This window comes from Rhincodon typus, chromosome 3 (genome assembly GCF_021869965.1).
Source record: "Rhincodon typus isolate 14 chromosome 3, sRhiTyp1.1, whole genome shotgun sequence".
NCBI lineage: Eukaryota > Metazoa > Chordata > Chondrichthyes > Orectolobiformes > Rhincodontidae > Rhincodon > Rhincodon typus.
The window spans coordinates 10606704-10620461 of NC_063334.1; the positions used below are offsets into that span (position 1 = coordinate 10606704).

General features: G+C 39.9%; 1 protein-coding gene across 3 annotated transcripts in view; it reads right to left on the minus strand.

Annotated features, from left to right (window-relative positions):
• Positions 1-13758, minus strand: part of slc12a2 (solute carrier family 12 member 2) — a 254349-nt gene that overhangs the window by 26456 nt on the left and 214135 nt on the right. For 2 of the 3 annotated variants that reach the window (XM_048620707.1, XM_020533892.2), the window contains exons 16-20: positions 11651-11762; positions 9580-9720; positions 7996-8102; positions 7352-7431; positions 4463-4606 (exon numbers count right to left, since the gene is read on the minus strand). In XM_048620707.1, coding sequence (XP_048476664.1) covers positions 4463-4606; positions 7352-7431; positions 7996-8102; positions 9580-9720; positions 11651-11762 — 584 coding nt within the window. Of the gene's footprint in view, positions 1-3457; positions 3640-4462; positions 4607-7351; positions 7432-7995; positions 8103-9579; positions 9721-11650; positions 11763-13758 lie in introns of those variants that run through there. The other variant, XM_048620718.1, reaches the window with a different exon arrangement.

Genomic DNA, 13758 nt, shown 5'->3' on the forward strand with positions numbered 1-13758 from the left:
ATGACAAGAACGCAAGGTGAATGTAATTATAAACAAATTTCATTGAAGCTCCCTGGATTAACATTCATGGGAGTGCAGACAACCAGCTTCCCCCATCTAGAGTAGAATTCAGTTTTAACGACACAAATACAACGTTTCGGTTCTGTATTTCACACCAAATATTAACGTTAAGCTTGCAACAATCAATTTGTTTCCATACAAGGTTCCGTTGGGTAAAAAAAGTAACATTCAGCAATAGAGAGTATTCACTTCTCAGGATGAAGATGAAAATTTTCATCAGCCCAAATTGTACAAGTTCTACATGTAATTCATTCTTCAGGAAATATAGGTGGTTTTACACATGCAGAGTTAATCATCTGATCAGTATTATAGTTACCAAAGGCAGGAAAGGCATGAAGCACCAACCATATTCAATTTAATGTTGATTGATGACTGCTGAGCCCTGCAAACCATGTTCTTGAGTAAACCAGTACTCAAAAATGATATTTTGTTAGACAAGTTCTCAAAACAATTACAATTTACATCATCAACTTTTTTGAATTTGTGCATTTGTTTCACACTTCAATAAATAACAATAACAAATTGCCTTTAGATGGAATACCCCAGGGCCTTGTTCATTGGATCCTGTAACTTCAATCAGGCCGACCTCAAGAATGTTCAACTAAGATACTGCTAATACGTTTCCTGTCCCACTAGAGGTCCAAACTCCCTGGACCACTGCTACACAACCAAAAGATGCCTACTACTCCATCCCCCACCCGCATTTTGAAAAAAATCTGACCGTAAGGCTACGTTCTCTCTCTCCAATTACAAACAGAAACTGAAGCATGAGGATCAGGTACAGATAGTCGTATAGTGCTGGTGTGAGGTAACAGAGGAGCTCCTACATGACTGACTGGATTCAGTGGACTGGTCCATAGTCAGGAACTCAGCATCCAATCCAAATGAGTATGCCACGACCGTCACAGATTTCATCAATAAGTGTGCCAAAGAAGTCAATCCAAATGTTTCCCAACCAGAAACTATGGATGAACTGGAAGATCTACTCCCTACTGAAGTCCAGGTCTGAGGTGTTCAAGTTGGGTGACACTGATCTATACGGGAAATCAAGGTATGACCTGCACAAAGCCATTAACAAGCGACAACGCCAAACCAAACCAGAGCCCCAGACTAAACACAAACACACGTCCACTGTGGCAAGGCTTACACAATATAACAGGCCACAAAGCGAAGTTGAGTAGAATCGCTGACAACAATGTGCTCATTGGGGAGGGAAGCAATGTATTCTATGCTTCTTTTGAAGAGAAGGCCAGTGAAATGATGTCACCTGCCCCCAAGAGCCTCATGTGCACCCGTACGCACCGTTCCAGTCACCACCACAGACACCAGATCAACCTGGAGGGTGAACCCATGGAAAGTGACTGGCCCAGATGGAGTCCCTACTATATACTCCGATCCTGCACAGACCAGCTGGTGGGAGTATTTTCACAGACATCTTTAACCTTCCCTTACTCCCATGCGAGGATCCCACCTGCTTCAAGAAGACCACTATCATTCCAGTGCAAGATGGCGGCACAGTAACAAGGCAACATGGGGGGTCCTCTTGCCCGGGGTCCGTCTGCTCCCATTGGCTTCTGCTCCTTTATTTTGGTCTTTCTTCTTGTGGGGAATTGGCCTGCAACACTGGCGCAGCAGCGAGAGCTGGCCACACATGGAGTGGTGGTGGACATTGCTTCTCCCAGCCATCAGAGCCCAGTGGCAGCAATGACTTTCTCCTGCCATTTGGGGCCGGTGGAAGTGGCAGCAAACTGGGGACTGGCAGTGCTGTCAAGGTGACATCTGCAGCCAAAATGGGACACGTGACCTGGCAGCGGAGCCAGGGTCTCTTGGTCGCGGGGCAAGTTTAGCGGTGTCAGCAAAGAGATGGTGCTTAAAGTGGGGTAACTCCTACATAACTCCTACATCGGTGGGTCCGGTGCAGGCTGCAGAAAAGTGATAGAGGTCACCCTTGAGGTTAGATACTGGCATGAACAGAGTCAGAAAGATTTATTCTGAATTTTTTACTTTTTTTTTTTCCCCTAATTTATTTCTATGACCTAAAATGCTGGTATATTTATTTCTTCAACTTTTATAATTTCTTTTGTTTCCTCAGAATTTGATCTTTAGTATCTGTACCTATGTATGTTTGTACCTTAGATGGCGCTGTTATGCAGCAACTGTAAACTTTTCACTGTACTCATGCGAGTACACGTCACAATAAAGATAATTCAATTCAATTAAAAGATGATTTGGGCAACGTGCCTTAATGGTTACTGCCTGGTGGCTCTGATATCTATCATTGTAAGGCAAAGAAGAGTCTAGGCCCGAAACATCAGCCTTCCTGCTCCTCTGATGCTGCTTGGCCTGCTGTGTTCATCCAGCTCTACACCTTGTTATCTCAGGACTTATACAGGTTAATGGTAGGGCACTGATGAGTGGTGCCAAACAAAGAGACCTAGGGGTGTAGGTGCATTGTTCCTTGAAAGTGGAATGACAGGTAGACAGGGTGGTGAAGAGAGTGTTTAGCATGCTTGTCTTCATTGGTCAGGACACTGAGTGTAGGAGTTGGGACTTCATGATGCAGTTGTACAAGACATTGGTGAGGCCACTTTTGGCATACTGCACACAATTCCGGTTGCCCTTCTATAGGAAGGAGGTTGTTAAACTTGGAGAGAGTGCAGGAAAGATTGACAAGGATATTGCCAGGACTCGGGGGTTTGAGCTATAGGAAGAGGCAGAATAAGCTGGGACTTTTCTCCCTGGAGTGTTGGTGACTCAGGGTGAAGAGTCAAAGGCTTTTTCCCAGCATAGGGGAGTCCAAAACTAGAAAACATTGGTTTAAGGAGAGAGGGGAGAGCTTTAGAAAGGACCTGAGGGGTAACTTTTTAATGCAGAGGGTGCTGTGTGCATGGAACAAGCTGCCAGAGGAAGTGGTAAGGTAGGTACAATTACAACATTTAAAAAAGGCACCTGGATGGGTACATAAATAGGAAGGGTTTAACAGGAATATAGGCCAAATGCTGGCAATTGGGAACTAGGTCAGATCGAGACGTCTGGTCAGTGCAGACAAGTGGGACCGAAGGTTCGGTTTCTGCGCTATATAACTGTGTTGTCTGGTTAGCATGCAATACAATACACTTCACTGTATCTCGGTACATGTGACAATAATAAATCAAATCAAACCAAATTAAATAATGGGACAATAAAATTCATGTCTCATATTTGGGGTGAAGCTACTTGCTCCAAATTCATTTAATTCTGCACAGCATTTGATGATAATTTTGTAGCATTGTTTAATTGATTATGTAATAAAATTACATTCAAAATATAGAAAATAGGAACAGGAGTGGGCCATTTGGCCCCTCATGCCTGTTCCACCATTCCACATGATTATGGCCAATTCTCCTACTCAGTATCACGGTCCTGCTCTCTTCCCATACGCTTTCATCCATTCAGCTCAGAGAACAGTGGATCAAGATTATTGGTAAAATCTCAGGTTACAGGCGGTGAAGACATCACAAACCTCATATCACTCACAGCACAGGCCTTCAGATCTTTTTCTTGCCCACAGCCAGACCATGGAGTTACTGTTCATTTATCCTGAAGTTAGTTAATGTTTCTCTAATTAGCCAAGTTATGTGTCATGTAATAACAAGGAATCTACAACAACCCACTGGAAGCAATTTTAATTTCTATTGTCAGGTAGAAAATGGGTAACAGTGAATCAACAGTGGCTTTGCACAGTGCATTTTTTTTACTCCCACCCCTCAAGTGGAAAACCATTTTGCCTGTCAATAAAAGTTAAAATTGGCCAGTGGTTTAGACTCCAGATTGTAAAAAGTTATTAAAGTAACTAAATTGCTGCTTGTACAACTTACACTGAATTATCAACATTATATATCTAAATTCATAAAATAAAATCTCAGTACTCCATCAAGTCTACTCAAGCAACAGGTCATTCACTACACAAGACAGCAGATGCTTTGAACAGCTGCAGATGCAGGAACAGGTAAAAACATTGCAAATACGCAGGTTAGTCATCATTTGAAAAGAACAAAAAAAGAAGTTAGGACTTGCAAGTTGTCTTAAAGGAATAACCAAAACATAGAGGCCATCTTTTGCTATCGTCAGTCCTGTGAAACAGGCCCAACTGGTATTCTTCATCAGTCCTAGGGAAGGTTTGTACAAACAAGTTGCAAAATTGGTCGGTCTCACTCAGAAAATACTGACAGAACAGCTCTAGAACTGAGATGCTTTTTTTCCCTTTTGCATTTTCATAGACCAGGGGCATTGAAACAGGTACATGTGACCAAAAAGGTGAAAAGGGTCATTTTACTGCTAAAAAGGCTAGAATAAATTAATTGGCACTTTAAAAATGCATTTCACCATATTTTCAGCTCATTTCAAAATTGTGAATTCTTACCTTTTTGGTCTTGTGACACAGCTGGGCTGTTGGTTTCACTCACTGATTTTGAAGATGGCTTTGAGGAATCTGCATCAGAATGTTCCAGATTCACCACAATGTCCTTGGGTTGAGCAGATTTCTCCTGAGAAGTGCATAGCTCTTCTGTACACAGAAACAGAAGAGATATTAACCACCTCAAAAAGATTGGATGCTTAAATGATCATAATTATTCACAAAATAATTAGTATTCATATATCGCACACAAAATCACACCTTCAATTAAGTGAAAGCAAAAAAGCAGGTCAGCCAGCGAGCAGAGTAAAATGATCAAATTCTTTTTTATTTGAATAGACCCACTCATTTGGGCAGACATGTTCAATGACTGGGCAAACAGAAATGCCAGATACTTTGATGGCTCTGATACATCAAACTGAAAACCAATGCCAGTTCCAAAGACACACAATTAATAGATGATCCAAAAGGATGCTAATTAAACAGTATCAAATGCACAAAGGGTTAAGAATCCCAAGGACAGAGAATGCAGGCTGGTCAGTGAGAATATCATCTGTTGCCAGAGGTACAATACAGTTATTAACATAACAATTTTTTCATAAATGCCTGAGAAAATCTGTTATCTGACTGACAAATCTGATACTGGTAGTTACCAAAACACTGTGCTAAATTCCCACACTCCATATGGGCTGCTCACACCTGCAATTAGTCGTACTTGATCATGACTATGAAACCCTAGTTAACAAACAAAAATTCTTATTTTGGGAAGCTCCATTTCCTAACTTGTGCACCTACCTAGTCTCACAAATCCATTTTAATTGTTACTCTCTCATTGGGTTTAATAAAAAAAATTCAAAATGTCCAGTTTATAGCCAAAAGTATAACAATAAAATTTCATGTTTAAGAGTTTTTGTCACAAAAGATTTGTAACACTCTTGACTAAACATTTTTGTTGAAAGTACAATTGCGTGCAATGAAATAGAGTGTTCCCGCTGCTCTTTTAGCACATTATTTATTTTACCCCACAGCTAATCCAAGGTAATGTTTTTGTTTTAGCAGCTCCTGTTCAGTTCTTTTCTCAGCCTGGGAACGTTCAATCTTTTGAACAGTCTCTCATAGAAATGGCCTGCACCACTCTCCCAGCAGAAAGTGAACCTTACCATTTTGAACGAACACAAATTCAGTCTTAAGAGTACAAGCTCTCATCCCCGTTCCCATATGGTGAACGACAGAGAGTCATAGAGTTATATAGCTTGAAACAGACCCTTTGGTCCAACTCGTCCATGCCAACCAGATATCGTAAATTAATCTAGTTCTGTTTGCCAGCATTTGGCCCATATCCCTCAACCCTTCCTATTCGTATATCCATCCAGATGCCTTTTAAATGTTGTAATTGTACCTGTCTCCACCACTTCTTCTGCCAGCTTGTTCCATACACACAGCACTCTCTACCTGAAAAAGTTGCTCCTTAGGTCCCTTTTAAATCTTTCCCGTCTCACCATCTCCACACTCCCCCAAACCCACTCCCACCTCGGACCTGACAAAGTAACCTGATGTGACTGTTTTTGGGGATATACAGAACCTTCACCTCTCAATGGCAACATAAACTAGATGGGCCACATATCCAGGTAGAACACTTATTAGGTACTCTTGTGCTTTATACTGTCCATTTACTTCAAAGATACGACAGTTGGGAGGCTCTCAGTACACAGGCAGCTGTCATCTTTAAAGTTTAACAACCTCCCTTTAATCATGAACAAACAAATCACCCAGGATTGCTCTCAGGTATAGACACTTCAGGACAATACAGTCTGGAGCTGGAGGAACACCGCAGGTCAGGCAGTAGAGGAGCAGGAAAGTCAGTGTTTCAGGTTTACAGCCTTCATCAGGACACTTCAGGACATCTATAACTCACTTCATTTTAATTTTAATTCATAAACAGTCCCAGAATAATCTCATAAACCTCAGGATTGTACATCTGAGGACATGATGTTATAATGAGTGCAAGCTGGGAAGAGGCTTGGTCCATTAGGATTCTGCACCGAAGGACGCTGGGTGTTGTGTTCAAGTCCGACATTGATGGATTGTCGGATACTAAGTGAATCGTGTATATATGGATATTATGGGAAAGTGGAGTTGAAGTGGAAGATCAACCATAAAATGTTCATGAATGATAGTGCAGAAACAATGAACCAAATGGCCTCCTCCTGCTCTTCATTGTCTTATATTCCTAACACATCTAATGACTGTCATGTGAACGAGATGTAAATAAGCTGACTTTTCCAGGACATTAACATTTAATATAACAAAAAAGTGATATGACTCAGGTGACTAAAATAAACCAACTGCAAATAGGATGGCCAGTTTTTAAACACTGTCCTTTACCTTTGGTTTCAAGCACAAGTTTAGTTTACTGTAATTTAAAAAGTCCCTTTTTTGACTATACTTTAATACCATTAGAAACAAGGTTGAGAATGTAAGAGCTCAGAATAGAAAACTACATGCTAGATAATACTGTCAGGCAGACACAGTGGGAAGCAAATATTTGCATCCATTTTTGAGTAACTTAGCACTTTTCATTTCTCTCTGTCATACCCTGAGCAGTACCATTAGTAATTTCCTTACTAGACATCAGGTCTGGATGACTAAATACAGAACAAAATTCAATAGCCGATCACTTTCCAACTTCTGCCCCCACTTATGGCACATCCTCAAATTGTTTCCAATAGACCCCTGCAGCAATAATTACCAGCATATAATTACAAACCATGACTAGTGTGGGAGGAAAAATAAACAAGAACCTGCATTTTCAATAGCATGCTGATGTTCAATAGCATAAACTACCTAAATGCAGTCACTTTGGAACGTTAAAAGAATTGCAGATCAAAAACTCACCTTGTGCTTGAAGGTGAGAAATATTAAAACCTTCCTTTAATCTGATGACGACTACCCCATATTGACAGTCAAATGCATCACTGTAAAGAAAATGTAAGTGACAATGATCTGTTCATGAACTAGAAATTAAATTCTTAGACCAAATCAGGATTAATGTTTCACAAGAACTGACCATTGCAGATTAACATTGGTACTGCAAAGGCACTATTACTATTTATAAAAAGAGATAGCTTAACTCAACCGTACATCCAATTTTGCATAATTAACATTATTCAAATTGGGAAAGAAAGTGTTTATTTAAGATAATGGTAAAAGGTTTAGCTGGTGAAAAATATTCAGGATCTTCTCACACTTGAATGAAGTTCATCAAAACCAGCCCTGGTATCATTTATTCATTGCTGTACATTGAATGCTAAAATGCAACATCTATGATGGTTGTGTCTCTTTAACTCTTATTTATTGGAATGAAAACACCACAGTTTGGATTATGTTAGGGCCAAAGAAAGCTAAAAGGTACTCTCAGTATTATACAATATTTGTGGTATTGTTACAAATATTCCATAAGAAATAAAAGGAAGAAAAAATGGCTTTTGTTTTCTGTGGTGCTTTACTCTACACAATGGGAATTAGTAATCTCAACTCACTGGATAGTGTTGATGTAATTATCCACATCCTTCATAACAGCTTGATGCCAGTCTTTCTTAAAGCCAAAGACCAGTGTGTTGGGCCGCATTCGACCAAGTCCTACAGCCTAGAAAAGGACAACAAGCAGAAAGAAATGTCACTTATTCCTCAGACATTTGCCCAGAATGCGGGAATGAATGGCAGTATAAAATATCCTGTGATTTGGCACTCAGGCCACAACACAGCTAGTGAAGAAAACAAAACAAAAGATTTGTCAAAGGGGCAATTAAGGTCAGTAAATGCACCACACACCTGAGGCAGAACTAAACATTTCTCTACATCTAAAGTGTAGTTACTTCCATGTTATCTTTATTTTGACTCCAGCAACTAAGAACATGTCACAGCATTCTCCAGTATCTGTGCTGTTAAGTTAGTTCCCCTGTGTCTTCTCCTCACATTCTCCTGGCGGAATTACAGATCCAATTTTACCCGAGTTTACGAGCCTGCCATCAGGCTACGGAAAATAGGTTCAACAGCATCAGTACCAGAAGCTGGTCCCCAGTATTTGAAGTGGAAACAACAGACAGTTCATTGCATTTGACAAAGAGGATGTCAAAGAGAAACAGAAAAAGAGCAGGAAAGACGAGGCAGAGAGAAAAAAGGAGGAAAACATTAAAATTTACGTTAGATTCAAATAAACTAGTCTTGTTCTCAAATACACCTTGAACTAAAAATCTGAATTAGTGAAAACCACCCTAAATATTTCATTGTATTATTCATATCACCCAGTCATATTGAGTTTTTTGCACCAAGTACATCATGTGGGTTTACTTTGAAAACTAGTCTCAAAATGTAAAGAAGTTCTGTTAGGTTATTTAAAAGTCTGACATCCTACATTTGAAGCAGCTATTTTGTTTCTTCTAGGCAATGAACAACACTACATTGAAAGAGAAGGTTACCCAGGCACTGCTGGTTCTATTAACCCACGTTGACAAGTGCTAATCATAGCACTCACACAACAGCATCCTGGGAAAACTACTTCCACTTCACTTTTTTTTTTAAAAAAAAATGATCCCCCTTCTTCATTAGGAGATCAAACAAGCTTTTTTTTTGTGTGTATGGGATGGCAGAATAGTGGAGAGGAAGAGGAGCTGTTGCTGGAATTTCAAAACAATATCATAGGCAGTTCAGTAAAGCAAGTGTTATACAAAATTAAAACAAATTGTACGATATCATCTGCAAGTTCAAAATTTTAAAATGATGCAAAATGAAAAGCTCAGTTCAGTTTTGCTTAATCATAGTTTCTCTCTCACGCACACACACAGCTGTACGTGGGATGTATACATGCTTGGTGTTTAGCTTTTGTTTACCTTTAAATTATAAATGAATGGAGTCTTTCACAAAATGTCTACTCAAAAAGCTCTAATTTATAACCCAAATAAAAAAAAAGTGTCCGTCCAGGTGGGGAAAACATGTAACAAGCACTTTTGGATTTCTCTCTCTGCTTCACCAGAAGTATTCATCCAAGGACAAACGAACATAAACTCCACAATCGAAAAATAAACTTCCCAGAAGCAGAGCTGCTAATATGCAATATCTTTTACCTGAAGCAAAAACTGTGTCCCCTCACGTAAATCTTCTGCATATACTGGTGCATAGAATGCTTTCATTTTGTTTTTTATTAACCACCGTTGGTATTTGGCCTGATCAGTAGCAATTTCCTTCAAAGCTTGTCGACGTGGTCCCTAATGGGAACAAATATGTTGCTTTCATTAAACTGCAAATAATTTTGAAAATAAAAACATGTTTATAAGTATTAGCTCAGAAAGCTTGGGTTTGTCACAAATTGAGCTGGCCTCAGCTAATCAAAATCTTAAAAGAACAAGTAAATTTGAAGTGATAGCAGACTTGAAGAAACCATTGTTCAGAATACATTCAGAATGGAAAGAAGTGGATAGTCCACAGAGTCAGAGTCAATGGGGTTGACCATCAGTAATGCTAGGATGAAGCTGGACAGACACTGGGCCAGTAAATTAACTTGAGTGATACAGGAAATGTGCATTCTGTTTCTGAACTCTGGGACTATGAAGGTGAATCACAATTGCATTCACTAGTCCTATACATGCCTACGTCCCTGCCTTTATGAACAACGCTGCTTCTGTTTTTAAAAACAAATACAATCAAGTTTATTCAAAACTTCTTCCACACAAAGAATTTAAACAAAGCAATGGAATGGAACAGAACAAGAAGAAACTTAAATGTCAGACAATAGATGAAATCTTTGAATATTGTGAAGGAAACTGGCAAATGTCAACTAATGCACAATTCATTTAAAATTATGTGCATCACAAAATGAAATCTTAACAAACCAGGGGGAAAAGTCTTCATCACGTCAACATAAACTGGATGCATCCTGAAATTAAGACCACAAGAAATAGCAACAGGAGTAGGCTGTTCAGCCCTTCAAGCCTGCTCCACCATTCTATAGGATCATGGCTGATCCGACATTTCTTGTATTCACTTTCCTGCTCTTTCTCTGTAACCCTCAATTCACCTCTTGATCAACAATCCATCTATAGCAGCCCTAAATATACACAAGGACTCTGCCCCCACAGCTCTGTGGCAAGGACTTCTATAGACTCTTAACCCCCCAAGAAGAAATTCCTCATGTCAGTCTTAAATTGGTGCCCCTTTTATTCAGAGACTGCACCGTGGCCCTACACTCTCCCACGAGGGGAAACATCCTCTCAGCATTTACTGTCAAGCTCCTCAACAATCCAAGATACTTCAATGAGATCCCTCTCATTCTTCTAAACCCCAGAGAGTAGAGTCCCAACCTGTTTAGCCTTTGCTCATAAGACAATCCCCTCCATACCAGGGATCATCCTTGTGAATCTTCTGTGAACTGCCTTCAACAAAATGAAGTCTTTCCTGAAATAAGGGAACCAAAACTGCTGACAGTGCTCCAGATGTGGTTTTACCAGCACCTTGTACAGTTGCAGTAAGACTTCCCTACTCTTATACTCCAACCCCTTTGAAATAAGGGCCATAATTCCATTAGCCTTCCTGCTGCCAATGTGCTAGCTTTTTGTGTTTTACACACAAGGCCCCTAAGTCCCTCTGTATTGCAGTATTCTGTAGTTTTTCTCCATTTAATATTATTATTTTGCTCTCTTCCAGAGTGAAGAACTTCATATTTTCCCACATCATACTCCATTTGCCAACTTTTTATCCACTTAACCTATCACTACATCTCCGTAAACTGTTTGTATCCCTGTCACAATTTGCCTTTCCATCTATTTTTATGTCATCTGTAAATTTGACTACAGTATAGTCTTCTTCCTTCCAAGTCACTAACATATTGTAAATAGTTCTGGTCCCATTGATCCTTGTGAGACCCCATTGGTCACATGTCACCAACCTGAATCAGAACCCTTTATCTCTCTACTCACTGTTTCCTGCCCATCAGCCAATGCTCTATCCACACCAGTATGCTACCTCCAACACCATGAGCTCACCTTATGATTTGATCACATCAAAATAATTTCAACAAAATATTAAGGTCTCATGAACACTGCACGCCTTGGCATTCACTCAATGACAGCAAACCAATGAAATCTGAAAATCTGCTTTCATTGAGGAAAAAACAGTCAATTTGCCACCTCCTGAACTCACCGTATGAACATGTCCACAGACCACCAGTCCAACATTTTTGGTAAAGGCATGAACTAAATGGAGCAAGGCTGGACGGGATGTAGGAGCACCTGTCATCAATAGGCATTGGGGTCTGCAGAATAGAAAAGTTTAGAGTGTGATAGAGGTATTACATTTGCACCAAACCTTGTGACATATTAAGACATGTACTGGATTTGTAAAATTTCATCCACATGTTCAAATCACAAAAAGAACCTACACCCTTTCTTACATTTGTGACCTCCTCTATCCTTTCCAACGCTGCACAGTCTTCACACTCCCCCCAGTTGTGTCCTCTTGCACATTCTTGGTCTCATCATGCATTGGCTACAAAGGCCAAGAAGTCCCAGAGATCCCTCCTCCTTCAGTACACACAAGGAAAATATACTTCCATGACCTGCCTTAAATATACCTTGTGGCTCAGTCTAAGTTTTTGTTTGACTATATTCTTAGAACGCATCTTGAAACATCCATCTAAAAGATTAACATTTTCTCTCCATAGAAAATGCCCAATATGTTGAATATGTGCATCATTTTCTGTAAATTAAACATTGCCCAGATACAATGTGCCTGCAAAAAGCAAGAAAAACCAATTCACACTATTATTGTCCCATCAGTAACCTCTCAAACTGAAAAATAACAACTCAAGCTTGTCAACAGCACCATCAAGTGGCACTTACTCATCAATAAGCTCCTTGCTAATGCTAGGTTTGTGTCCTGAACTGGCACTCAGTCCCAGATCTCATTACAGTCTTGGTTGAAACATGACTAAAAGAAACTAAATTCCAAAGCAGAGGAGAGTAGAGCATTTGACCATGCGTGTTATCAAGTACTGAAAAACCTGGAACATTGGGATCAAGGGAGAACTCCGTACTGGTCAGAACCCTACATAGCATAAAAGGAAGACTGTTGTCATTGTTGAAGGTTAATCATTTCAGCTCCAGGACATCTCTATAGGAAACCCTCAGGACAGTGTCCCAGGCCACTACCTTCAGTTACCTCAATGATCTTCCTTCATAATAAGTGGGAGTGTTTGATTTGATTTATTATTGCCACATGTACATAGGTACAGAGAAAAGTTTTGTTTTGTGTGCAGTACAGGCAGATCATGCCATACAAAGATCAGAGTAATAGAACAGAGCGAGGAATACAGAGTTACAGCTGCAAAAGAAGGTGCACAAAAAGCAAGACCAACGTTAGATTTGAAATTTGAGAGCTCAGTTCAGAAGTCTAATAAGAGCAGGGAAGAAGCTGTTCTTGAATCTGCTAGTATGCGTGTTTAAGCTTTTGTATTTTCTTTATGGAGTAAGTTGGAGAGATCATTACCAGTGAGGGAGGAGTCTTTGATGATATTGGCTGCCTTTGAGGCAATGAGAAGTGTAGATAGATGGAGTCAATGGATACTTGCATGTTTGTTGATGATCAGTGCTCAGAATCATTTGACTCCTCAGATACTGTCCACATGCAAACAAGATCTGAACAACATTCAGGTTTGACTGGCAAGTTCCAAGTAACATTTAGTACAAGTAGCAAGCATTGACCAATGACAGAATTTAACCATCTCCCTCAGATATTCAAGCGCATTCCCACCGATCTCAGTTTGTGGCTTACTTTTCTTCAGAAACTGAATTGGCCAACCCACAAACACTGTGGCTACAAGAACAGGTCAGAGACTGAGAATTCCATGAAATATTGCTTACCTCCAAACTCTCATAGCCTTTCCAAATCAACAACGCACAAGTCCGGCATGTGATGGAACACACCTCACTTTCCTGGATAAGTGCACTTCCAACATTCAAGATGCATTACACCATTTAGGATAAAAGAGCATGACCTCCAATTTTCACTCCCTCCACCATGGAGCTCAGTAGCAGCACTGTATACCCATCTGTGTTTCAGCAGCTCAGAGTCCTTTGACAGTACCTTCTAAACCCATCACCTCTATACTCAATTAATTAAGAATAAGCCCAAGAATAAAGAAAACAAAATTCAACAATAACCTATTCTCTAACATTCAGCTTGGGTTCTAAAAGCACCATTCAGAGTCCAAACTCAGTCCAAACTCAGTCCAAACTCAGTCCAAACTCAGT